At 37.4% G+C, this 27,828-nt stretch overlaps 1 protein-coding gene across 2 annotated transcripts in view; it reads right to left on the minus strand.

Moving 5' to 3' along the window:
• Nucleotides 1–572: 572 nt before the first annotated feature.
• Nucleotides 573–27,828, minus strand: part of ddah1 (dimethylarginine dimethylaminohydrolase 1) — a 142,550-nt gene continuing 115,294 nt past the window's right edge. Inside the window, exons 5-6 of one of the 2 annotated variants that reach the window (XM_057841051.1) lie at nt 18,555–18,698; nt 573–5,322 (exon numbers count right to left, since the gene is read on the minus strand). In XM_057841051.1, the coding sequence (XP_057697034.1) occupies nt 5,206–5,322; nt 18,555–18,698 (261 nt within the window). In that variant the 3' untranslated portion in view covers nt 573–5,205. The remainder of the gene's footprint in view (nt 5,323–18,554; nt 18,699–27,828) is intronic. The other variant, XM_057841052.1, reaches the window with a different exon arrangement.

Below are 27,828 nucleotides of genomic sequence, written 5' to 3' on the forward strand. Positions count from 1 at the left end.
TCTCTGCACTTTAAACAGAACCCTGAGACTATCACAGAGCAGGTGCATTTATACGGAGACTTGATTACACACAGGTGGATTCTATTTATCATCATCGGTCATTTAGGACAACATTGGATGATTCAGAGATCCTCACTGAACTTCTGGAGTGAGTTTGCTGCACTGAAAGTAAAGGGGCCGAATAATATTGCACGCCCCACTTTTCAGTTTTTTATTTGTTAAAAAAGTTTAAATTATCCAATAAATGTTGTTCCACTTCACGATTGTGTCCCACTTGTTGTTGATTCTTGATAAAAAAAATTAAATTTCATATCTTTATGTTTGAAGCCTGAAATGTGGCGAAAGGTTGCAAGATTCAAGGGGGCCTAATACTTTTGCAAGGCACTGTACATTGTTAAAGCTATATTATTATTATTATTATTATTATTATTATTATTACTGTATTATTTTGCAAAGCTGCCGCGTTATATTGTGTCGCTAGGTGGCAGTCTTTCGTTTACATTGGACTCATTGCTTTTATTTTTACTACAGTCAATGATAAATCAAAACTATCTGACCAACCAAACAAATCTTTAATCTCATTTATACTACAGTAGTAACAATTTAATAGAAAAGAAAAGCCAACTCAGTTGAATGTTAGGTGTAACTTTATTATGTAAATTAGATGGAATAATCTTATGAATTACCAAAATAGATACCGATCACAACCTTCATCAAAACCCCAAACACCTGAGTTGGAACATAGATAATCACCACAGTCCATAGCTGATTAGTGCAGCACAGCTAACAGACACGCACAAAGTTGAATAAAACATTTAAAATGGCAACAACTGTGTGGGGGTGGGGTTGAAGACCATAGTGGAAAAATATCAGGATTAAAAACCTTTCATTTTTATCAGCAGGGAAAGGGTATTATGCTGAGGATATATCAAAGTTAAAACCTCCCTCACCCCAAGAAAAAAAGCAAACCCAAAACCCAAAAAAGAAAAGCCACAATTTCCAAATTACTTTTGGCAGGAATGATTCCCTCATCTAGCATCTTGTCAGCAGTTGCACAATTCCTTACAATTGTCACACTTTTAACAGTTCTCCTGATTGCATGCTAGAAAAACAATGAGGTTGACACAAACTTGTCTATGACTCAACAGCAAAAGGGTGGGTGAGAGAGGAAGATGGAGCAAGTTTCAGAGTTAGTGTTTACTGGCGTTGCAAGCCTTTCCTCTGAACAGAACAAACCAAATTCTTTCCATGCTTCATCACTGCCTGCCTGCCCATACGCAAGCATCACCTTCTGATGTCATTTCCTCAGCTCTCACTCACATACGCGCTGAGAAGCCACATAGTCTAAACAGTGATGGACTTTCACATACAGTATGTCAAATACATGTTTTAACACATACAAACTAAAACATAAAAGATGGCCTTTCTCTGATTTGTTAGAATGAACTTATATTTATCATTATTAACTGGATTAAAACATACATTTTAAAAACAACAATAATCTAAAAGAGTGTTAAGGTCTTAGTTGAGGCTGTACTTCAGCAACTGACCAAAAATAATATGGAGCTAATTTAGTTCAACACTTTTTAGATCATTACTATGTACTTTATAGTGATGGTAAGTATGGTAGGAATAGCAACCAGTGGTTTGCAGGCTCTCTCTGGTGTTATGTAAATTTAAAGGAAAGACAAGATTTTGATTAAGTGCATCCCGAAACTGACTAGCACGCAGCCTTCTCTGGCATTCAGACACATCCTAGCTGGAAGTTACCGCTACAAAGGAGAGTGGGTATAACTGACGTCACATGTCGCCAAATGGCAGCACCTAAGAGCTGTCGATTTCTGTGTTTAAGCATTATTTTCTCTCTTGGCATACTTCCAAGAGTTTCATGTTTTGCATTTTTTAAAATTCTTTAAGCAATCATTTTTCACATGAGGTTCATATGTACTAAACGTTGTCTTTCCTATAAAGAAATGAATTCTAAAATTTGAAACATTTTTAAATTTAATTTCTCATAATTGAACATTTTCTGAGCAATACATTTTAGTTAAATATTTATTTAATAGCTTCCTTTCAGTTTTTTTTGGCACAGTTTTACTATTAAAATAGAGAAAACAAGGGCTTAGAATAATGAAATTTGGTTTTAATAAACACTTGGGCCAAGTATGTTCCTGAATTTCAGTGTGGATCTTCAAGGTAGTACTTTATGACGCAAGTATTTTTTTATGTTGTAGTTGGTGCAAAAAGTTTGAGAATCACAGCATTAATACATATGTATATAAGAATAGTTCATGTAAACTCTCTATTTCACACACATCACAAATAACATGAGATGAATTTACAGTAATTCTGCACTTCTTTAATCAAAGTGATTCTCAAAGTGTGATAGGATTACAACCCGTAGTTTGCCCTGGTGGTACGAGAATTACAAATAGAATTTACTTTTTTTACATTTAGGAATTTATAGTGCAATTTTAACCCATTTTTAAGCTATGTTCAATAAAATTCAATTAACTCTATATTTTAACAGTTTTTGTTGTTGTTGTTGAATATATTTAAGCAGTTTTACTACTCTATTCAAATCGAAAATTCTTACAAGGGGTGACAATGATGAATGCAGGTTTTAAAGGGGAAGTTCTGATTTTTTGACATATACGTTTAATCTTCAAGTTAGTGGGGGTTTAATCAGTCGGTGGAGTATATTTGAACAAATTCCGTACAGTTTGTCAGTTATTTGTTAGTTTCAGGGCTCCGGAGTGGCTAAACTAGCACGAGTCAATGGTGCCTGCTTAGCATGCCAATATAAAGAAAAAAACGATATTAACAGATCTAACATTGTCAAATAGATTCAAAATGCAGATCGTTGTTCGAAATACCCACGCGGCCAAAACAATTTCACACCAAAGTGCCGTAATTCATTTCATTCTGCAGGACAATTTTTTTTAGATGCGTAATGCGACCACAATAGAGAGGAGTGCTTCAGCCACATGTGCTCAGTCCGCTGGGGAGTCCCTTTCGTGCACAAAAAAATCAGCGGTGAAAAAAACTATTTGATATCACTCCGCCCTGCTTGCTTAGACAGCCTGTTCCCTGTAGAGCTGCTGGATTACAAATATTCATGTTCACACTACAATCATTGACATGCACTGGTAAGTTTTAATAACTTTAGACTGAAAACATAGCCAACACTTTTGATTGCATGGGTCATCAGTGATTCTCATGCATGCGTATGTTATTTTTTATTGGTATGCTAAGAAGGCACCATTGATTCGTGCTGGTTTATCCACTCCGGATCAAATGAATAACAAACTGCACGGGATTTGTTGAAATCAACTCCACCGACTAATTAAACCCCTGCTAACTGGAAGATTAAGCCTTATGTCAAAAATTCTCAACTTCCTCTTTAATAAACACTTGGGCCTACGATCTTACTGTATTTTAATGTTGATCTCTACAAGTAAGTATTTTTTGAGGTGATAATTGGTTTAAAAGGTTTGAGACTCACAACATTAATACATTCGAAAAAATCATTTATGTAAACTTGATACCACAAATAATGTGAAATTATTTTATTCATGCTATTCTTTTTTCATTACTGAGACATACAGAAATGTGCCATTTTGCTTTTGTTTTTAAAGTTTTGCTTTTATTCTGTATAATGGCTTATTTGGTTTAGGTAGACCATTAAATGACTTTTATATTTTGGGGCATTCCCATTAGTTCTGATTTCAAGTCACTTCCTGTTGATTTGCGGGTTATTCTAGGGTACTTCTTTTAGATTTAGGGACACTTCCTATAAATTTTGAAGCATTTTGGGTTAATTGTTGATGTTGTGGCAATCCAGTCCCCTCGTGCTGATATCAGGTCAATTCCTGTTGATTTTGGGGCAATTCTGGATCACTTCCAAGGATTTTGGATAACTTCCTGTTGATTTTGGAGCTATCTGCGGTCAATTACACTTGATGTAGGGGCAATTTCAGGTCACTATGTGTTGAGTTCAGGTCACTTTGTGTTTTATCTTTTGGTAAAAAATAAAAACATTACAAAACTGGAGCAGGGTTCATAGTAAACAAGGTTTATGTAACACAAGAAAACAACTGTTGGCAGAAGTTACTTGCCATGTGGTTCACACAATGCGAGCACATGGTGTGCATTTCGATGAGGCTAAAATGCCTTTTTATTTGAACTTTTTATTTGAAGAAATTAAAGTAATACATGATACTGCAGTCACATAAATGACAGTTATGATTGAGCCCTTAAGTCAAATGAAGCAAGGTCAAAGAAATTTCCCCCAAAAAAGGGAAGCACTTTTCTTTTTGATAGCATTCCGAACTGAGGCTGATGAAGACACTTCCGGAAAATGATGTTACTCCCGGAATGCTAATTGCCCCTGTGGGACATGTTTATTCAAGTAACAAATTTGACGTAGAACATAGGGACAGAAATGAAATTAAAATTTTACTCCCGTTTTTTTTTTTTTTTTTTTTTTTTTTTTTTTTTAAAGTTGAGCAATAAAATAAATGAATAACATGTTAAATAACATGTGAGGGTTTTTATAAATATCTTTTTTAAGTGTATAATGTGGTTGTATGCTCTTACAAAGTGTGCTGTAATGGGAAAAATGCCATCAAGGGACAAGTAATTTAGACTATATTTAATATTTTTAGTGTGCAAAGATCTTTATTTTTTAAAATCAATATACTGTATGAGTGTTTTGTATTAAATTTTATTTTATTACCGTATAATTTCAACTACACTTTGAAATAGTTTTTCTCAGGACAACTTCCTTTGGTAGGTTTTTATCTCAAGAGCACAAAATGGCACATTTTTGTAAAATGTCTTTATGTGTAAATTTGCAATGTAAATGTATATTTCAGTAGTTTTCTGTCAGTGTATTTAAGCACAGTTTAAATGTTCAAACTGAAAAACTGTTGCAGGGGCTCATAATAATGAATGTAGGGGCTGTTTGGGCCGACGACGTTGCTGTATTTAATTGTTGATCCCTATGGTGGTACAAGGCAAGTAAGATGAGTCATCAAATCATAGCATTAGTACATTCGAAGACCAATTACTGCAAACTCTCTAAGCAAGAAAATGTTCTATATCTTCCCGCAATACTATGGTTTGACCCTCAAACAAATCCTAAATCTGCTACTACAGGATCCATGCCTATTACATCAAGTCCCGGGTTCTACATGGTTTCTTTCAGTTGATGGCCTTCTTGTTGATGAGCACCGAGCAACATGTAAGGGCCCCGTCCACTTTGACTTTCTCACTGTTGGACACAGGGATCAGCATGTGGTCCTTCAATTTGTCAAACACCTATAGAAAATAAGGATGACCATTACTGTTGTCTTTATATTGTTGTAACAATTTAGCAGCTCTTGTAAGTTAATATGAACAAAAGAGAGATGCAAACAACTGGATATAATGGTTTAGAGCAGGGGTGTCCAAACCGGTCCTCAAGGGCCACTGTGGGCCCTGTTTTTTGTTCCTACCAATCGAGCACAGACAGTTTAACCAATGAAGTTTCTGCTAAAACAAGCAGCACCTGACTGCAATCAACTGATTACTAGAGATGTCCCGATCCAGGTTTTTGCACTTCCGATCCGATACCGATATTGTTTTGCACTTCCGATCCGATACCGATACTAGCCGATACCGATACCGGCCTATCTGAGCATGTATTAAAGTTTAAAGTTATTTAGCCTCCTTTCTTAGTTGTCAGACTCATTTTGAAAAGGGTTTTAGTATAACAACTAGCCAGCTGAATTAGGTGAGTCTGAATAACACACAAGGTAACAAGAAACTGACCTGTTTATTCAGTGACAAACACAAAACATTATAAATAACAAACAGAAATGGCATAGTCAGTCAGTAAAACGTGCATATAATATTGTAAACTGTCTTAAAAAAAGCAAAACACACCAACAACCTCAGTGGAAAATCCCACAAACCCCCCAAGCTATTAGATGCTTTTAACATTTTAAAACAGTAAATAAAATACTCAAGTCCCCTTTCTGTATCAGCAGCTTTAAACTACATTCAATTCATTTAATTTTGCGAATCAACTGTTAAAGTTGTTAAAATTGCTCGCGATATTCCATAATTTCCCTTCCGTCTACTTTCGACATGTGAAAGTTTTAAAACTGTTTTAAAGATAGATTCAAGTCAAGATTTTGCCAATTTAGGAGTATTTTATATAAAAAGTTAATTAGGTTCGCTTGGAAGGTTCACAACAGCCTACTAGGGAAGTCTTCTGCTTTAAGATGGCGGCTGTTTACTAGCGCATCTAGTTTTCAATACGTCAATGTTGCTAACGCAGTCGAGTCTGTCGTTTTGCATCTAGTTCTATATACATATGATATCTATTATCTCCAGTAAAACGACGTTGACATAGTTTGTAGCGGTTGTCAGCTGCAGTCAGGTATTCTTGTGTTTTTTATCCAGCGGCATGAGTTGAGCTAAAGCCGTGAGTTGAGCATTGGCATTACCCGGGTCTATGACAAGCATGATGTTTACTTCCGGGACTTAATGCAGTCAGTTTCTCATTGAGTCCCGAAGACCGCGCTGTGTATTAGTTTTGCTTTACTTGACATATTTCAATAATCGGAATTTGGATGTTTGTGAATCGTTCTCGAATCTTCCACGGCCGAAACGCTCAAGGATGTAATGACGGCTGGGCATGTTGTACCGTGGTTCTAAGTGTTGGATGGTGGGTCTTTACTCACGAGAGATAATGGCTCGTCATCCAGAATGAATTCTTCGGCAATGACTCTTGTTATTCCCTGGGCTTTGGGACTGTCGAGTGCCAGTTTGTCACGCATTTTTTTGCCCATATTGGCGTTCGATCCAATCCAAATATCAGATCGGGAAATCTCTACTGATTACACCAGATTGGTGAAAAGGTGTCATCTTGTTTTGTTGGAATGAAATCCAGGACCCACTGCGGCCCTATGTGGAATAGGTTGAACACCCCTTTCATTAAGCCCCTTTCAGACAAACGTTGAACTCCAGTTAAGTCCCGGGATTCAAACAGGTAGCCCTTATGTCTGAAAGCAATTTCCCTGGTTGACTGACATGTAGATGACACGGACATTAAAGGGTGTTCTTCCAAAATGTCCTACATCGGCGAAACATCCGACAATAGGCGAATTTGACACCCAAAGTACTACCGTGCGCTTTCAACTTGTTTTGTTTGGATGCATACAGCCAGAATGTACTGAAAAATGTCTTAAGAAAATACTTAAATGCAGTTATATCAAAGAAGGACGGTTTAAATACACTATGTGACTAATGTGACTAACATGCGAAAATAATTATGGACGCAATGAAAACGTGATAAAAAAAATCAATGAAAACAAAAAATAGTGAGTACTCGCCGCTTTTAACCGATGTGTGAATGCGTGCGGATGCTTGCGCAAGCACACTGAGCATTGTGTAGGACATCTTGCCGCGTAGGAAGAAATTGCAGAACAACGGGTCGCATCCTAGTGTAATGTCCGGGATTTACCCGAGACACGGCATGTGTGAAAGCAGCCGTTTGATTACCGGGTCACAGCGCGAAGTCTGATGACGTAAATATCATGGCGGGCTGATCGCCATTTCCTCTTTCTTTGCAGTAAGACTAAATGCATAGGCGGAGTTTGACTTTTGGGGCGGGGGGGGGGGGGGCACAACATGTTGATTACCCTGAAATGCAGTGTCAGCAATAAAATTAACTTACAAGAATATTTATAATAATAAGTTGATACTGAGCGTTTTTTGTGTCCCATCATTGTTCAGGGGAATTCTAAATCTAGCTGCTTAGGCAATACTTTTCGCCAAGATCGTCATCCATTGAATATGGTACGCCCACCGGTGTCGTGCCAATGTAGTTACCCCAGTCATAAATTGTATCCCCTGGGCAGAGCCATATGGACGAGATTTGTGTCTTTATTATTCAATCAAAAAAAAAGTTGCTTCAATGGAAATATATATTTTCAATCCCAAAAAAATGTCGCTTCAATCAAAAAAAAAAAAAAAAAAAAGGCGAATGCAAAAATAAATTTGAAACCCAAAAAACTAAAAAAAAAAATGCTTGTGAAAGCTATTTTTCTTTGATTTTTTTTTTTTTTTTTTTTTTATTGAAGCAACTTTTTTGATTGAAGTAATGTTGATTTGCGTTTGGGCCACATTTTGGCTAGGATATTTTTGTCTTTATTTTTCAATCAAAAAATAAGTTGCTTAAAAAATATATATTTTCTCAAAAAGAAAAATCACTTCAATCACAAAAAGAAAAATTTCAAATATAGAAAAAATTTTTGAATGCGAAAAAATATTGGAGATTGAAAAATTTGCATTTCAACACTTAATTTTTCATTGAAAAAGTTTTCTTTGATTGAAGCAATCCTTTTTGCGTTTGGGCCATATTATGTGTGGGACATTTGTGTCTAAATCATTCAAACCCAAAAAAAGTTGCTTCAATCAAAAAATATTTTCAATCAAAGAAAAAAATCATTTGAAAAATAAAATTGCCCTCCCCTATATATTTTTTTTGAAAATTATATGCAAAGCAAATGACAGTCTAAGTTGCTAGTCACATGATCTGTTCGAAAAATAATTTTGACCCATTATGAAAATATTTTTTTTTGTTCGTTTCATTCATTTTTGTCGCAGTTTTATTGCTTTACAACTTTTATATACGTGTAGGAAAGTCGATTACATGCAATGACACTTTTCGGCCACCTAAGACTAAATGACTATGACTAAATGTGTTAAACATCGCAAATATCACATGACAAACTGGAAAGATTAAACTGGAAACATAATTAAATTAAATTGCTACTGGATCTTGGAGCCGAGAAAGAGACTGTCCATCGTCCATCTTTGGAAATGTGTGGTTTATTTGGTTGCCGATGCCAACCAAAAATGACGTAATGTCCGTGTTGTAAAAGTCTGAAAGTGTCCAACCCGTGTAATTCCTGGTACATCTCCCCATGTCTGAAAGTCATGACACGGGTAAATCCCACGTCATTTTACACAGGAATTTAGCAGGGTATAAGTCTGAAAGCGGCTTTGGAGTGCCTTGGTACTCACAATATTTGGCCTCTTTCATGTAGTTACATGACCTCTTATTAACTTTCATCTTTCACAACTCCTCCCAGCTAATTTTCATACATAGCCTCTTGATTTTATCTTTGTACAGGCAACATCTGTATTGCAACCAACTATACTATAACTCAGAGTGTGAGTCAGGCTAGTTGTCATGACATCCATATTATGCATGATACTATTGTTAGCAAGCCACCCTAGTCCTTCCCTCTTTGGAAAATACGCCTAAATCCCAAAGTCCAAGTCTTTGTAGTTTCTACTCATGTAAGTCTGGAATCATTTATCTGAGAACTATTAAACATGTAGGCTGTGGTCCAATCAAACTGTCATGTCTCCATGACAAAAGCTGTACCTACTGATTCAGAAATAACGTCATGAGTACAAGCTGAGGTTGCGTTAGACTTTTTCGTTGTCTGTCATTTTGACTGACAGGGTCATAAAAATCTGGTCATAATCTATTTTTACCCGTCACTTAAATTTTTAAAATGATGATAATGACATTGTGGTGACCCTTTGTTTGGCATAATTCACCTTCCGTACTTGTGTGTCCATTTGGCCGAGCGCGTTGGCGGCTACGACACAGTCACGTGACAGAGACACTTATGAGCCGCGCGCGTTCCGGCTTGAATAGAGTTCACACTCACAGAGAGCAGCAGAGCTACAGCGGCTGGACACAGAAAATTCGAGCTAACAAGACTCTTAACATTGCATACCGCTTCAACATATTCAATAGTATTTAGTTTTCATTCATTTTAAATTAATATTCTGTCCGAACAAGCTTAACAGAGAATCCACACTGTGCCATCACACATCAAGCAGATTAATATGTAACTTTTTCTCCACAGTGACAAAAACAGCTGACTGTGGCCCCAGTAGGTAGGTAGCCTACCATATGTAGCATATGGAACAATGAAATTAACAGTTCACCTGCTGTGGCCTGAACGTAGTTTCACACCTTCCTCCTGGTGCGCATGGACTTGAATTGCGTGCCCGCTTGTGCAGTCCCTGTTTTTTCACCTCTTTTATCAACACCATCGTTGTTTTGGGGCTTTTTGAAGAAACTTCGGACACTCAGTTGCCTTGACATTGTTCAGAGTAAGGCCAACGACGTCATGCATCAAGAGAGACAATAGCTAATTAATATGCTCACTCGCCACCCTGTGGTCTGGGGTGTGAATTGCAACCTGTCAAAATGACGGATGGACTTCAGTTTTTTCCGTCACCGTTTTAAAAAATCGGTCAACGACGGAAAATATTCGGTTAACGCAACCCCTGAGTACAAGCTACTTAAACTTACATCAAACAATACCAGTTACATTCTCTGCTTGAGGAACACCAGTGTTTTTGAGTGTGAATATGTAAACTACATAAAATTTAAAAAAAATACTGAGACAAGTAAGTTGTAAGTCACTGCTGGCTCATAGCTGCCTGCCAGAAAGAGTGTAAGAATCACAGGAACGGGTTTGTAGAAACACGATAAAACAGGAATACAAAAAATAGCACATGACTTACAACACAATTCAGTCCAAATTGCAGATTAATTTTGTTCAACTGGGTGAACAAAGGTAATAAAAAACGCTAGTAATGCTGAAAAAACACCACTAAACTAAATAAGGTGCATGCATACAATCAGACAGGATCCTATAAAGGAGTTGGACTAAGAAATTGTGCCATTAGAGCTAATAATGCTGAGTTACAGTATGCCTATTATTACCAAACTGTGAATTGCATTGCATAATACTGAAAGCTGTGCCTAATATTTTGACCTCATTTGGCTAAGTGAAGAGCAGGAGCATCTACTGCATTTGCTGTGTAGCTTTTTTGCAAGTGACTACGTAAACTGTTTTTGTCTTCTAGGCAAAACTCTTGTTCCATGAGGAATGCGTACCACTTCCCCAAGCAAGAATGTTGATAACAAACTCGTTGAATGAGAATGGTGTGGCACTGAAAAAGCCCTGCATGGGCATGGATACCGACACGATTTGTGGCAAGTCTTCCCAAAATGTTTGATGCATTAAAAGCAGAAACCTATATTTCATATGTTATTGTCGGTATACTGGCAAAGAAGAATGTTACCATCCAATAACTATAAACTATCTACCAACAGCATATCTAAAAACAATGTGAATTATTGACTTGGCAAAAAATGTTTTTCCATTATGGGAAATCCAAACTCAGATCGTTTCCAAATAAAGCCTTTACTACAACCTTGCTCTGAAACTGCATTATATCTGTACTAGACAGAATGAACTTGATTAACTTCTTATCTCATGGAAGGTTTGGTCTTAGAAGGCTTCTGGTAAATGAAAAGACAAGGACATCCAACTACTATTCGTGACTATATCCCATAAGTTTTCTACCCCATTTAACAGAGACATGAGCTCCAAGCAGTGTTGTTTTTTGCAGCCCTTTTAATTTTCGTCGTAGTCTTTTGGACACACTTTGTAGTCTTAGCCATATTTTAGTCATCTCAAAATATGTCTTCGTCTTCGTCTAGTTTTTGTTGATGAAATTCAAGTTCTAGTTTCAGTCGACGTTTAGGCCTGTCGCGATAACAAATTTTAGTGTGCGATTATTATTCCCATAAATTGTTGCGATATGCGATATTATTGCGCCCCCCCAATTTTTTTTTAAAACTAATTTACAATAACACAGTGAGAATACAGTATATATTAAAAGATCAAGTACACCCATTTAAACTCGATAAATATTTACTCTTATATTCAAAAATACTTTTTAAGAAATCACAACTAAAAACAATAGAGCATGCCTCTTAAGTAAAAAACAACAATATTGATACCGCACAGAAACACAGGATAAATAAAATGTGTTTAAAAAAAAAAAAAAAAATTGCACTTAATAAGCATTTTCCCGTCATAGCTTCAGCAATGGTGTTCCATAGGGATGCAATGATACAGTTAAGTCACGGTTTGGTACGATTCTTGATACGGGGGGGGACATGATTTTCGATCCAATTCAATACATTTATTGCTCTGTAAAAAAAATAACAATTACCGTAATTTCCCGAATATAACGCGCACTTTTTTTCCCCAAAATCAACTTGTAAACTCATGGTGCGCATTATAAACGGGTACATAGATGGAGACAGAAATATATATGTATTACATATATATATAAACCGATTTTTTTTCATTGACACGGCCACGTTGTGTTGAAGAAACGTATGCGGCGACCCGTTGCCGACCATTACGGTACGTGACGTCACCATTTTGTTTCAGTAATACTTCACACTAATCGGCCGAATGATTTCGTCTGTGTTAAATTCTGCTTTTTTCACTCTTCATAAAGCACAGAATTTAGTTTCTTGAACTCATTTGAGTCGGCGTTTATTGCAGCTCCACAATTCGGAGCATAACAAATGTAAGGACACACACTTCCTGTGTCCGTCAACTATATCGGTCCCTCGGGAAACTCAAACCCAAATAACAATAGTTCAGTAGTTTTACCGTATCAATCCATGGAAGAAACATTTATTCATCATGAGGAAACGAGCAAGTTATACAGCAGCCTTTAAAAGAAAAGTCGCATCCGTTTTGTTTTCTCCTAGATTCTGGTAAGTTGGAGAAGTTGTCAAATCATATTATTACCGTAAATATTGTCAGTTTACGGTAATGTTTTGAACTACCAATGTGCTATGCTTGTGCTGTGTTTCACCAGTCAGTAAAATGACATCTCTGTATCTGTACACGAGCTCTGTTTTCTTGTATTCTTCTATTTATTGGTGCTAAAATTAGGGTGCGCGTTATAAACGGGTACAATAATTTTCCCCAAATTTTACAAGTAAATTTGGGGTGCGCATTATACACGGGTGCGCCTTATATTCGGGAGATTACGGTATATTTTTTGTTTCGTTTTTTTTTTGTTTTTGTTTTTTGTTTTTTGTTTTTTTGCTAACGAGCAAAAATTAAATAGCCATCATATAAACATGCATGTTTATATGATGGCAATTAACAATTAACAATATTTGCAACATTATCTATAGTCACTGGTATGGATTGATTTGGCCTTTTAGACTTCCATTCAGTCATGACAGTTTAGAATTCATCGATGTAGTATATGGACTACGTGTCCCATAATCACTCTGGGCTCACGTAGCCAATGGCATGGGACGTAGCACATCTAGTTTGCCATTTCATGATATCTAGTGTGTGCGCGCATTAAAAAAGTTAGCAAGCGCCGCTGAAGGAACGTCTGCTCATTACTACTCAACACCAGCATATAACCATCGACTTTCATAAACAGGACGGGTTTGAATCACAGCGCTCTTAATTTCATTCAGCTGTTCGTTGTCAAAGCGATGTTGTTCGTAGCAGCCAAGTCGGTAACAATGTTTTGGCGGACTTCGTTGTAAATATCCGGCATTGAGCCGAAAAATAGCCGCCCCGCGTGAAATGTCACTCCTGACGGGAGCGCCCACACGTCAACAACACCGGCGCGCCGTAGATGGTCCACAGTCACTCCGGGCCACTCACGCGGCCGGTATACGTTGAACAATAGGATATAATGGGAATGATTGGCTCCGGCGCTAGTTTTTGCCGGACCTGGAACGAAGATGCATTTTGCGCAGTTGGGAACGAGGAATCCGAACTTTTAACAGCACGTTTGCTGCACGCGCGCACGCACGTGCACGCGGGGCGATAAATCGCAGCGGAAAAATCACCGCCTTCATTATTATTTATCGCGCGATAAATGGAATTATTGCATATTGCGACAGGCTTATCAACGTTAACTAAAAATTTTTTCGTCTGTAAAATTTAAAAATGCACCCCAAAAATATTCCAACTATTTCGAATGAACATTAACAGATGAGCGCATAGGCTAGGTTTATACTGCAGGTCTTAATGCACAATTCAGATTTTTTTGTCATATCTTTTTTTTTTTGGCGTGCATGTTAAGATTGCCTTTGTCCATTGAGCCCGTTCAAGTTTTACATATGCGCACTAACACGCTGAGCAAACTGACCCGCACGCGCAGAAGCATGAAAACAAATATCTGCGCACTGTTCGTGCCTGACGCACACACATAAGCCAGTCAGTTTGCCCCGACTCGTCCATGTAAGCAGTACTGAAATATTGCTCAATTGTCGCACAGTAAAAAAACCGAGCATTATCAGGCTTATCCCTTTCTTCTTTGTATTTTTTATGACTGTTGTCTTGCCAGCCTCCTATGTGGTAAAAGCAGAGCTCAAGCTAGGCGCTAACGCTAATGAACAGCTACACCGCTGCTGTCTTGCGTGCTGCTCTCGCTCTTTGCTGATGTAATTGCTGCATGAATTCCGGTTTGGGAGAGTTAACAGTTCAGACCGCCACCACACTCTGTAAAATGTGACCTAGATCGGATTTAAATCACATACGAAAGTGACCGATATCGGATTTGAAATGGGCCACTTCTATGCGACTTGTCCCGTTTGTGGTGTGTTTAGAATCACGCACACTGAGATGGAGGTCCATTTCAATGGTTTTATTAGGGAATCAACTCAACACACGTCTATCACGACTCCATGATTACCTGACGCTATTTTTGCACTTCTCGCATGCAAGTCTCACGAGACTTGTAATAATAGAACACTACACCGTTCAGACCGTCAAGTTAATGCCTCACTCGAATCGGAAAAACACGAAAAAATCGGATATGTGCATTTAGACCTACAGTATGAACCTAGCCATATTGTATCGTCTACAAGGACAATGCCAACTTGGTGATTATACACAGTCAGCAGAAAAACAGTACATTATTTTCATTTAGTTATACCCACCTGGACACCACGAACTGTATGTAAAAAAAAGTTGTCCGAGACTTTAAAAGGATGCTCGACGTTAGCATTAGCCCACTATGCTAACACTACGAGTTACATTTAGTGTGTGATGATTACTCAGCACAGACCTTTAAAGGCTAATGCAACATTGCATATTCTCTCTGGCCAAGATAACAAATCTGCATTGAGACGAGAGACTGCAAACTGATGAGTCAGGAGGGGGGTGGGAGGGCACCGCATGTCACGAGTGACACAACAAGACACTGCTAATTCAATGCGGGCTAACTAAGCACTAAATGTCACACAGTGTGAACATGTGACGGAAAGAATTGCGCATTTTCGTCTCGTTCTCGTCTCAGACGAAAAAATGCACGTCTCGTTATGTTTTAGTCTCCCAACACACTTATTTAGTTCGTTATCGCCATCATCGACGAAAACAACACTGGCTCCAAGTATACATCTTAATGATCAAAATAATTTGTTTAGCTTTCAACTAACTACAGTAATTAGGTGCCGCCGTAGTGTTTCTACAAATTGAGTTCTCATTACTGTGGTTCAAATTGTTTTTTAGCATGGTGTGATCAAACACAGTAGGAAGTCCTACTGTATATATTTGCTGGGGTTTTTGTGTGCTGTGTTTCTTCATCTCCAATGCAGGCATTCTGAAGCTGTCGACCATGGCTCACCAATTTGCCACTTCTTCAACCCCTTCAACTCTGCCAAGCCTCATAAACCCCAGCCTTTATTAATGTGCAGCTCTTGCAACTCGATGAGCAAACTATAAATAGATCAATGACTGGAACGATAATTTGTAGAGTGATAGGGACCAGAAGAAATGTTATTGCTCTAGGATATTATTACATTTGATTGGAGCAATTGAAGCTTAACCCTATGACAAGATTTGTAGTGGGATAAAAAAAAAAAAAAAAACTGGTATTTTTACTGTTATGTGTACCCGCCGCTACTAATATTTTTCCACTTTTTGCACCACGCATCCAAGCCAATTCCTGGTTGGTCTGAACAATTTAAAACTCGATCATGGTTGAAATATTCATTTCTTGCAGTGCCAAATGTTCTGTCAAGGCTCTACCAAAGCTGAAGGAATGCGATAGAAAAATAGATTTTATGGTCATGATGAATCCTGTCAGTTTATCTTCTGGGAGAAATTCTGACTCTTTGCCACAGGTCTCAATCCAAATACGCACATTTTTAGGAATTCTTCCTTCTAAAAATAGCTGGCAGGGTTGGGGTTTTAACCACTGAGTACATTTTGAGGTTGAAGTTCTCTACATGTAGACTGCAGGCTACTGGATAAAATTTCATGAGATTCATTTTCATGTGCTTTCTGGTTTAGAGCATCAAAAAAAAAAAAAAAAAAAAAAAAAAAAAACACTACACACAATAAGTCATCACAGAACAAGACATTATATAAAAAAAAAAAACTAAACAATATGACAGCAACAGTAAATCATTGTGTGTAAGTTTATTCTATTCTATTCTATTCTATTCTACTCTATTCTATTCTATTCTGTTCTATTCTATTCATTGAACTCGTACCATGGATTGTTAGGCAGCTAGGCTGCTACGACTAGCGCCGATTAAGCTTGCCAGTTGCTTTATCAGACTACATCAAAAACTCAGATTTTATAAATTAATAGGCCTCCATCGAATGCTATGTACCAGAACAAAAGAAGAATTTTTAAAACGATGGATATCCACTGTTTGCTGCGACAAGTGGAAGCCATGCTCGTGCCGATTAGCAAGCAGCACTCATAGGACTTCAATGCCGATGAAGACTCTGTCCAATAAACAGCTTAAGGCTAGCAGTGGGTGTTTTGACAGATTTAAAGATGACAGATAGCAACAGTGTGCATAGTAATTTTTTTTTTTTTTTTTTTGGGGGGGGGGGTACCATTTAACAGAGTGGACACGAACAGAGGGGACATTTTATGCTAATGTTAGCCCTCAGCTAAGCTTTGCTAGCATAATAGCTAACATGACTTTGGATACTTGATGAGAAAACTATAATTTTATAAATAAACCTTTTGAAATGATTCAATTAACTTCTCTGATATATAGTTTTAACAGAGTGGACATGTTATGATCACCCACACTGAATGTACTTCATAAAACTGCAAAATCTGATTTTTGATTTAATTTTATATTTTAAAAAATAATTGTTTACCACAGTTGAATTTCCCGCCAGTGATGCAATGTTATCGCACAAGAGTGATGTCCTTAATACATTGAGAATTCTCTTAAAGGGACACTAACACAACTTAAAGGAGTGGACAGTGACACTGGGGATGAACTTTTTTTTTTATTTTTTTTTTTAATTTAATTAAATAATATATTTTCATCTAAAAACACATAATCCGGACTAGTTTATCCAGGACAAAATCATAAAAATGATTTTGGAATTTCTTTTTACTGAGTGAGTTTGAATGAGATACACAGGGCACATAGCAAAATTCCATAACAACCTTTTACCAGAGGTAAATTAAATTAAAAGAATAGGAATTTAGGAGTCAGTGTCCTTGAATTTATAATAGATACCAATTGATAATACACAAGAAAATAATTTAAATGAGTTTTGTCATACTTTAGTGAAAATACAGCTTAATTTAAACTGGGAACACAAATGGCACCCTATTCAAAAATGACCCTGCTACAACAAAGCTGCTGCTAGATGTTAGCCCTGATTTAAATAGCCTGCAATGGGGATTTTTAAGGGGACTTCACCCACTGCAAGCACAGAGGTCAAGGTAAAGAAAAATGTTTTTTTTCTTTGTAAATCTGTGGACTTGCTTTTTCTTTCAAGCAAAGAGTTTTATTATTATGGTAAGGGTAAATTATTAAAACGTGGACACGTGCATATTATATAGTCAGGTGCACCGTAATATGGGTGTACTGTAATACGAATTTTTTTTCTTTGATTTTGCAGTCTTTTATTACCAAAGATGCTACTGGGGACATTCAATTATTCTTATCTCGGTTTCTTTATTGGTGTAATACTTTTGTCCCAACCTGTGAATCCAGTACAACGGATTTACATTTATTATTATTTTTCCATCTCCCATCGTGTGGAGCGTGTTTGTATGTAATATATGTTAAACATGCGACGAACACCCTGTTTCGATGCTACTATCTTACTGAGCAGAACAATGCAGCACAGAGGTCTTGTGCCGTAGCTTAACATCTCTCTGCCATTGTACTCCTCTGACAAAATGCAGCTAAGTAGCATATGATCAATTAATCGATAATTATGTTCATCTATAATTGAAATTTTAATACCTAAATTTTGCTCCAAACAACACAAGTTCCTCAACATTGAGGGTATCCATTGAAATACATTATGGCTTCCTACAACCATGCATTTTCTGTATCTTACCAGTAAGTATTTCTAGTGGTTTTAAAGTCAAGAAGTACCATAAATTTCACACTATAGAGCGCACCTGACTATAAACCAGATCACTCAAATACACATACAAGCAACACCTGACTATAAACTGCAAGTGGCCACACTAAAACATTAGATCTTCATGAGACACAAACATAATACACAGAAATGTATAAAGTTAACGTAGTTGTGCTTGGCAGTCTAGTGTTGACTCAAAACAGGATGATTTCAATTCAAACTCATTTAACATTTTCCTGACATCTTTTTATACAAAAATTTTTTTACCTTCACACTCTCCGGAAACTCTTCTCTTGTACCATGCAGAAGCACCTGTCCTTTGTTGGGCAGGTTCATGTAGATACAGTTGGCAGCAAGGTCATCAGGCACCGTCAGTTTGTCATAACGATGATCACTCATTTGTTGCATGATCTACAAACACAGGACATTGAAATTACTACAGACAAATCAGGGACTACTGTATGAGAAACCACAAGAGTTACAGGAATACATACGGACACATAAAGTAAAAATGAAAGAAATGACGCTAAACCAGCATCACACTGCTCTGCAAAATCAAGAGTTACAGGAATACATACGGACACATAAAATAAAAATCAAAGCAATGACGCTAAGCCAGCATCACACTGCTCTGCAAAATCACTTTGAGGCCTGTGGGGGAAGAGGAGGGGCATTAATGTAGAACACAGGAGCAACCTGCTTCAGCATATCTATGTAATCTAATGGTGGCAAAGGTGGGCAGGGTGGGAGGACTGAGATGACTACCATACTGCCAAGTGGGAGTGGGGTTGGAAGGTGGTCGGTTGGTGAGGATTTTATGGACAAAGGAGAAGCATAGTAAGATTTTCAATTCTGATGTTCTAAAAAAGAAAGGATTAAAGTGCGTGTGTGCAATGGGCCAAAATATGTTTTCATGAAAATGGCTTGAGTTTTGCAATAAGTAAATGTTTTCCTGAACCATCCCACTGCCTGTGTTTGTAGTTACAGCTAGAAACATGGACAACTTCACTCTGTGTTCATTATACACACATAGTGGTATAGATTAGCTTTGTGCCTTGTTACTGAACAACAGTACTTGTAAACAAATATAAAAATACCTGCATACATACAAATACATGTATAAATACTAATATGAAAAAGAACAGATGTTAAATATGCTAATCAAAGGATGCTTTTTTGGGAAATTTACTGCATTTTCCGCACTATAAGGTGCACCTAAAAGCCATCAATTTTTCAAAAAGCCGACAATGTGGCTTATATATGCATCAGTATTGGCTAATTATGGCATGACATTCCCTTTAGCGCAGATCCATCTAGTTCATGGGTGTCCAAACTTTTTGCAAAGGGGGCCAGATTTGTTGTGGTAAAAATGTGGACGGCCGACCTTGGCTAACGTCCTTTACGTAGAACAATATATTTAGGCAAATTTTAGCAAGCCATTCTGTGTGTCATATTTGCTTTATTATTATTTTTAATTCCTAATTTTAACAATCTCGCAACTAGCCTTTGTGGCGTTCTCTTTCGACTTTCGGGTTCTGAAATACTGCTGCTGTAAAATTAAACTAGCTTTAAGTTGCTTAAATTTCTCGCTACGTATCTTCCCTGTAATCTTGTCGTACATGTCAGCGTGTCTTGTTTGGTAATATCGCCTCACATTGAACTCTTAAAACAGCCACTGTCTCTTTGCAAATGAGGCAGACAAATTTGTTGCGTATTTTAGAGAAGAAATAGTCCAATTTCCACCTATCCTTGAAGTGTCGGCCGTCGCAGTCAAATTTTTGTTTTTTGTTTTTTGTTTATTGTCGCCATTTTAGAAAATTGGGAGTAAAGGGTCGCACGGGGTAATGTTGCTTTGAGTGCTGCCTCCTTTTAGTGGATAAATGAGGAGCAGCATTTAGTGTGTAAGCTGGTAGCAGTACTGCTGACCAACTTATTAAAGTCTGTGTGCGGGCTAGACGTTATTGATTTTATGATAGGGGCTGGGGGCCGGATGAAATTTGGCCACGGGCCGCATTTGGCCCCCGGGCCGGACTTTGGACATATCTGATCTAGTTGATGCATAATGCAACCCCAACCACTACTACTACTGCAACTTACACCCTATAAATGAAATCAGTTTTAAAATAGGCCACTCATTGATGGTGTGCCTTATACTCCAATGCATCTTATAGTGCGGAAAATATGGTACATTGGTGACATAAGGATAACAATTTTAAAAAATCGAGCATTGCATTTTTACATCAAAACTAATACACTGTAATGGATAATTTAATGTCTAAAGGTGAATAGATGTATTTGAGCAACTGAATTAGAAAATATCTAGTTTCAGTTTAAGGGTGAACACATAGTGACTGATATTTTGCTAAGGATAAATGCGCAGGAAACAAAAATAACTTTATGTAATATCCTCTGTTGGGTTAGAAACCTAAGAGTGCGTGGGTGCACATGTGTGTGAACAGACAGATTCCCAGGTCACTGGAGGGGTAGGGGTGGCTGCAGCCGTGCTAAATGAAAACAATCTTCATGTGCGTGACCACTATAACCGCCTCTCACACACAGAGGGATTAGGAGTAGTAGATGGGAGGCGAAATGTTGACTCCACCAAAAATCACAGTTGACATTGCATCACGCTCTTTGATTTCTACTTGTTGATGTAAAAACAGATACATACTAATACAGATTTAGTACAGAAAAGAAAATCACAGCCGCTACCTCTGTTGTTGGCTTTGTAATACTGGTTAAAATTAGGGGTGTAACCGTACACAAAAATCTCGGTTCGGTACGTACCTTGTTTTGAGGTCAGGTTCGGTTAATTTTCGGTACAGTGAGAAAACAAAATGCAAAAAATAAATGTGCTAGTTGTTTATTACACACTTTTTATTACACACACAATAGGAACAGTAGCCTATACAAAGCTAGAATTCTGCTCAAAAAGTAGCGGGTATTTAAAGATAATAATCCAATAACTATTTGCCTTTCAGACCCCGCGTATTGGTCAGCTTTCTTTCTGAAAGAAAGATGACAAAAGAAGTCCTGTGCTAAAGAGAAAAGCAATGCCAATGACAAACATTTTAACATGTATTATACAAATGAAATGTTTTTTCTTTCTTTCTTATGAACGGTTTTCAAAAGCTTTATTGGTGGATTTTCTCAAGTTAAAGCGCCACACAGAAATTAATAAATTTAATTGTGTAAGCAGGATGTGTGTATTATTCTTATTATTTAATTACAGGTGTTTTAGCTCATTTCAATGTATTTTATTTAAATGGGCTATTATTTATTTTATTATGTGTTTGTATTTTACAAATGTGATGTAGTATTCATTAATATTGTATATTTTATGTTGTATAACTTTAGTTCCTATGTGAATATTAGTTCCTACTTGTTTTGTTGTGGTAGGAGGGTTTTGTATTGAACACGGGGCTGTGTTGGTTATTATTATAGCAGAGAAGACAGCAGTTCATCAACATAAACAAGTCAACTGTGCCCTGATCTACCACTCAAGAGATCTGATGGACTCAAAAAGTGGGTTACGATTGCATATTAGTTTGAAAATCGACCAGATCCACCGTATTTTTACATGAGTGACTTCTGGTCTGCCTGGTATGCTAGCTAGTAGTATTGACACAAAAGGGCCGCGTCTCACGTCAAATAAACTCTGCCGTTCTTTTCGCGTGCATCTTGTTGAGCCGCTTCTAGGACGCGTCTAACACGCGGCCGCACTGCGACTGGTGTGCATTGGCTGATTGACTTTAACAGCCACCTTTCACTGCGTTCTCGCAGCCGCCACGTTGTCGCGCCGTTGACGTTTCTTACTGTCCTACCGTGTTGGTCACCATTATAGTAGAGAAGACGGAGTAAATATAATCTACACAAAGAAACTGTAACCCGATTGACTCACAGCCTCGAAAGTAAGGGTTACATTATGGTAGAAAGTCGTTCGTTACGCCTCCGTTCCGAACCGAACACCAAGTACCGAAACGGTTCATTACGAAATACATGTATGTACCATTACACCCTTAGTAAAAATCATTTAAAAATATATTTTTTTAAAAAACAATTCATTTTGAGTGATTGAAAAAATTTGAGAAAATTTTGCTATTTCAGTCTATGAACCACTTAATAAATGTCTTTTTTATTCAACAGAGCTAGAGTAAGACTCGATCCTTGATTGCATTGTGCTGAACAGTCCTCATGTAAACACAAGTGCAGTATATGGTTATCTTTATAAAATTCTAACCTTGTTCCCATAAAATCTTTTTCCTCTCAATATTTTGTTCAATTGGGTCCTGTTGCTTCGCATGGCCTAAAACAATGGCAGCAGCAGTATAAACATTTATTACATTTAAATTCTGTTTCTTATCAATGCAATCAATGCCCGGACAACGTTTGTCTATTTGGTGCATACTTTGGCTGAGAGCCATACAATTTGCAGATTGGGAAACTGGCAGCATAATGGTGCACTCCCTGAGAACATCAAGCAAACTACAACTTCTGGCAAAAAATTATTGTGCTGTTGTTTCATTTTCTAGAAAAAAAAAATCAGATCAAAGACATAATATATAACTTGTGGCTTCAAGAAACACTGTAAGAAACAGGCTCCAGCACCTCCGCGACCCTCGTGAGGAATAAGCGGCATGGAAAATGAATGAATGAATGAATGTAAGAAATCAAGATAAAGTTGTCTGTTAGTTACTTCTTTAGACCAAACCAAAGGAAAAAATTATGGAATCACTCAGTTTTGAGGAAAACATTATGGAATCAACTATTAAGTTTTCATTATCAAACTTCAAACAAGAAGGTAAATCATCACGCAGTGTTGCAAAAGATGTTTTTTGTTCACAGACAGCTGTCTCTAAAATCTGGACGAAGTACAAACAACATGGGAAGATTGTTAAAGACAAGCATACTGGTAGACAAAGGAAGACATCAAAGCATCAAGACAGAAAACTCAAAGCAATATATCTTGATAACAAAAAGCAAACCAAACCAAATGGTGAACAAATGGGAGGAAACTGGAGTCATGGTCTGTTACCAAACTGTAAGAGACTGCCAAAAGGAAATGGATTTATATACAGGAAAGCTAAACAAAAGCTATCATTAACACCTAAACAGAAAAAAACAAGGTACCATTGGGCTAAGCAAAAGCAATCGTGGACTGTGGATGACTGAATGAAAGTCATATTCAGTGATGAATCGTGAGCCTGCATTGGCCAAGGTGATGATGCTGGACCTTTTGTTTGGTGCCGTTCCAGTGAGATTTATAAAGGCAACTGTGAATAAACCATGTAAATTTCCACAGTCATTCATGATATGTGGCTGCAATTCAGGTAAAGGCACTGGGGAGATGGCTGTCATCACTTAGAAAATTGCACAAGGTTTCATTGATGTTTTGGATACTTTTGTTATATCATCAATTGAAAGGGTGTTTGGGGATGATGGAATCCTTTTCAGGATGACAATACATCTTGCCATACAGCAAAAACTGTGAAAGTGTTCCATGAAGAAAGAGACATAATGTCATGGCCTGCAAGTAGTCCAGATAGCAATCCAATTGAAAATTTACTGTGGAAGTTGAAAAAATAGTCCATGACAAGGCTTCAACCTGCAAAGCTGATCTGGCAAAGCAATCTGGGAAAGATGGAGTCAGATTGATGAAGTGCATTGTTTGCCACTCATTTCCAAGAGACTCGGAGCCGTTGTAAAAGCCAGAGGTGGTGCTAAAAGTACTTGTACTGTGTTGAGTGTTCTTTTGTTGTAGTTGTTTTTTCATGATTCTATCATTTTTACCTCAGAATTGACTGATTCCATATTTTTTTCCCCCTTCGGCCTGGTCTAAAAAGGCAACACCAACTACCACATCTTGGTTTTAGTTTTGTGTCAGGTCAATGATCTGCTGTTTTCAACAAAATTTGACAACGACATGAACATCCTCTGACTGGTGATTCCATTATTTTTGCCAGGGATTGTACTAGTTGTTACTGGAAAAGGGAAAGAAATTAGGCTACTAGTACTACTCAATAACTTAACTAGTAAAGATAGCTTGAATGAACTGGAGGGTTGTGTTTAAATATGACTTGCTTTACAGAAATTGTCTTTACTGACAAATCCTACAAATTTATTTAAGCTTTATTTCGTTATCAAAGTCTGAATCTGGTGAGACATTTTTATTTATTTACTTGTCCCGTTCAGCTGCTTAGAAACAGAATGAATCAGAGTGTCTTTAAAGGCTGAAACAGTTTTACTGTGACTCTTTGGTTTTTAGTGTACTCCCATTGTGGTTTTTTATTCAGAAAATACAGCTGGCCCGCAAATGGTTTAAGGAGAAAGAGAGAAAGAACAGTGGGTGTAGTGATACAAAAACTTGATTGAATATACGTTACCTAATGTAAGTAGCGTTACAAGTTGGATATGAGTAAACTTACCAAGGGGACACCATATAGGGAAAGGATACCCCTTTTTTACTAGAAGGATATGATGAGGGAATATAGGTCAGATATGAGTGATAGGGCACGGTGAGAGTGCAAGAAATGTTAGTAATGGGGGACACCATATAGGGAAAGGATACTCCTTTTTTACTAGAAGGATATGATGAGGGAATATAGGTCAGATATGAGTGTGATAGGGCACGGTGAGAGTGCAAGAAATGTTAGTAATGTTTAGCGAAGAACACAGGAATAAACACAGTTGAGCAAAAATGTGTCTACTTTAACTATGTAATTGTTAATCCTGGCTCCAACAGTTAAGTTGTGTATATATTAGGGCTGTCAAAATTATCGCATTAACGCGCGGTAATTAATTTTTTAAATTAATCACGTTAAAATATTTGACACAATTAACGCACATGTCCCGCTCAGAAAGTATTCTGCCTTTTGGTAAGTTTTACAGCAAGGCTTTTTGTGCTGTCCAACAGCGAACTCTTGTGGTCGCTTTGCGACATGGTTTATTGTTTTCTTGCCAGTTCATTATGGCTGCACGACGTCTCGGGCTGATAATGTTGTTCTTATATGATCCTTGGACAAGATTTGTCCGTAAGTATGGTTGTTGTAAAGAATGTACATATTTTGTTAGTAGGCGAAATGTTATATTTTTTGTATGAGACGCTTTTATTTATGTTGAGTGAACCTGTATAGCGTGCTAAGCTAATGTTGTTGCTAATGCAATGTTTGTGTACTTTTTATAGTTTTACAACTGTCTAAAGAGGACAATGGTTTGAGGCCATTTTATTAATAAATCAGATGAAAAAGGAAGAAGTCTAATTAATAAGGCGTCGTTCACTAGCTGTCTAGCTTTGGAAAAAGTAGACGCTTCGGAGTGAGTACAGCATAGACAGATTTAAATGACAGTAGAGTGAAATGCCCATTACAGTCTTTATGTACCGTATGTTGAATGTATATATCCGTCTTGTGTCTTATCTTTCCATTCCAACAATTTATTTTACAGAATATATATATATAATTTACAGAAAAATATGGCATATTTTATAGATGGTTTGAATTGCGATTAATTGCGATTAATTAATTTTTAAGCTGTAATTAACTCGATTAAAAATTGTAATCGTTTGACAGCCCTAGTATATATACCAGTATGTGTCAAGTGACACCTAGTATAATGTATGTGTTAGTCATGCGGAGAATGAAACTGCAGCACATGAGTCATCCAAAAAGCCAGGTGCCGCCACCATCCCAAGGGGTAGCAGGCATGGCGCCAACCTCCACCCGCAATTTTAGCCGATGGGAGACCATCCACGCCCCAGGACCCAGGGTGATCCCCCAGCCCATCCTGATCAGGATCAATACAGCGCCCCAAAATACCTTGAAGAAAATGTTGATGTACTTTGGAAATTAAATGGCTTTCATTGATATTAACATGCTTACGGTGTTGGGGAACAAGAGTAGACTTTAACTGAAAAAAGAAAGCCCCGATAAATGTTATTGTATCTAAACGTTACCTAATCTTGCTGCTTCCAAATCTGTTGCAGTGTGCAATTGTGACATGTACAGAGTGTTCCAAAATGTTTGACCCCATTTTGTAGGCCTTAATATTAACATGCTTAGGGTGTTGGGGAACAAGAGTAGACTTTAACTGAAAAAAGAGAGCCCCAATAACTGCTAATGTATCTAAACGTTACCTGATCTTGCTGCTTCCGAATCTGTTGCTGTGTGTAGTTGTGACATGTACAGGGTGTTCCAAACTTTGACCCCATTTTGTCGGCCAATAATTTTGACAGTTTTCGTTGGAATGACCTCAAATTTTCACAGCTTGTGTTAGAAACGTTTCAAGTTTCTGTGTGTAACGTTTGGCATTTCTATCTTTACAGGTTAAGAAATGCCGTTCACTTCAAAAGAAAAGGCATTTTGTGTGTTGGAGTATGCTCGGACTCAGTCACCGAAGACAATGAAGCGTGCCTTTTTCACAAATTTTGCAAAGAAGGCAACAACTACAAAACAAATTAGGACTTGGCACCAAAAATTTCAAAAAAAAATCAGCGAGTTTGGCACGAGCTCGAATACCGACTCATATTAAACATTTATGAAAATCTGTCATAGAACCAAAAAAATATTTATACTTTTCTTTGTAAATTTAACCAATAAAACTTATGACCTTCAACATATAGTGTATTTAGTTTAATTAAGATCCATCAAGTACTTTCCAAGATATGGGCATTTAGAATGGGGTCAACCATTTTGGAACACCCTGTATTTTGGACAAGTGCCCATGTAAATTCATTCAGTTGTTCGGTAAATGAAAGCACAGCAAACGGATGTTGTACTCTTAAAAGTGGTGTGATGCCACAGTCAAACAATTGTACACGTGTTTTACATTGGAACTGGATATCGAGATAGCTTTGTTTTAATGAGAAAAAGTCAAATTCGGAACCTCATTTGTCTCCAGCTGCTACTGTCTACAACTACAGCTGACTCAGGGAATCTATCAAAGTAACGGGCAAGGAAGCCTTATGTCACTGCCACATACCATATATGGTTCTTAATGTAGTACTGTATATCAGTTTTGCTCTATCAGAACAGATTTCTTATGAATACTCATGAGATCATATCAGCTTTAGTTTCAAGGCACAACTCATTTTAAGACCTTCACTACGGCACTGTGAGTATTACACATATAAATATATTCCAGGGAACCCCAAAGAGCAAAAAGTCATGGTGACCTCATGAATGCAATCGAGCTGAGTAAGAAATGCCTGATGTTAAGGTAAAGTGAGAGGGTGCGCAAACCTCGAATGGCATTTAGGAGGAATGACTTCATGGGAGAAGCTCGGTGGTGAAATGGACTGGACTATGATGAAATCCATCTGGTCAATGAGCGTTCTCATTCTTGGCAAAGCTAAACATACAAGATTATACAAATATTTACATGAGTTTGAAATCTTGCTGTAAAACAACAGCACAGGAGGTCATACACGTTATCTTACAGATCACTTAGAGGTCATGATGAATACGGTATTAAGAAAGGAACAAGTAACAAGACACCCATATGAAAACATGTTGCTTCCTTCAGGTCCCAAAAAATTACATACAAT

The sequence above is a fragment of the Corythoichthys intestinalis genome, chromosome 7, assembly GCF_030265065.1.
Source record: "Corythoichthys intestinalis isolate RoL2023-P3 chromosome 7, ASM3026506v1, whole genome shotgun sequence".
In the NCBI taxonomy this organism is placed as follows: domain Eukaryota; kingdom Metazoa; phylum Chordata; class Actinopteri; order Syngnathiformes; family Syngnathidae; genus Corythoichthys; species Corythoichthys intestinalis.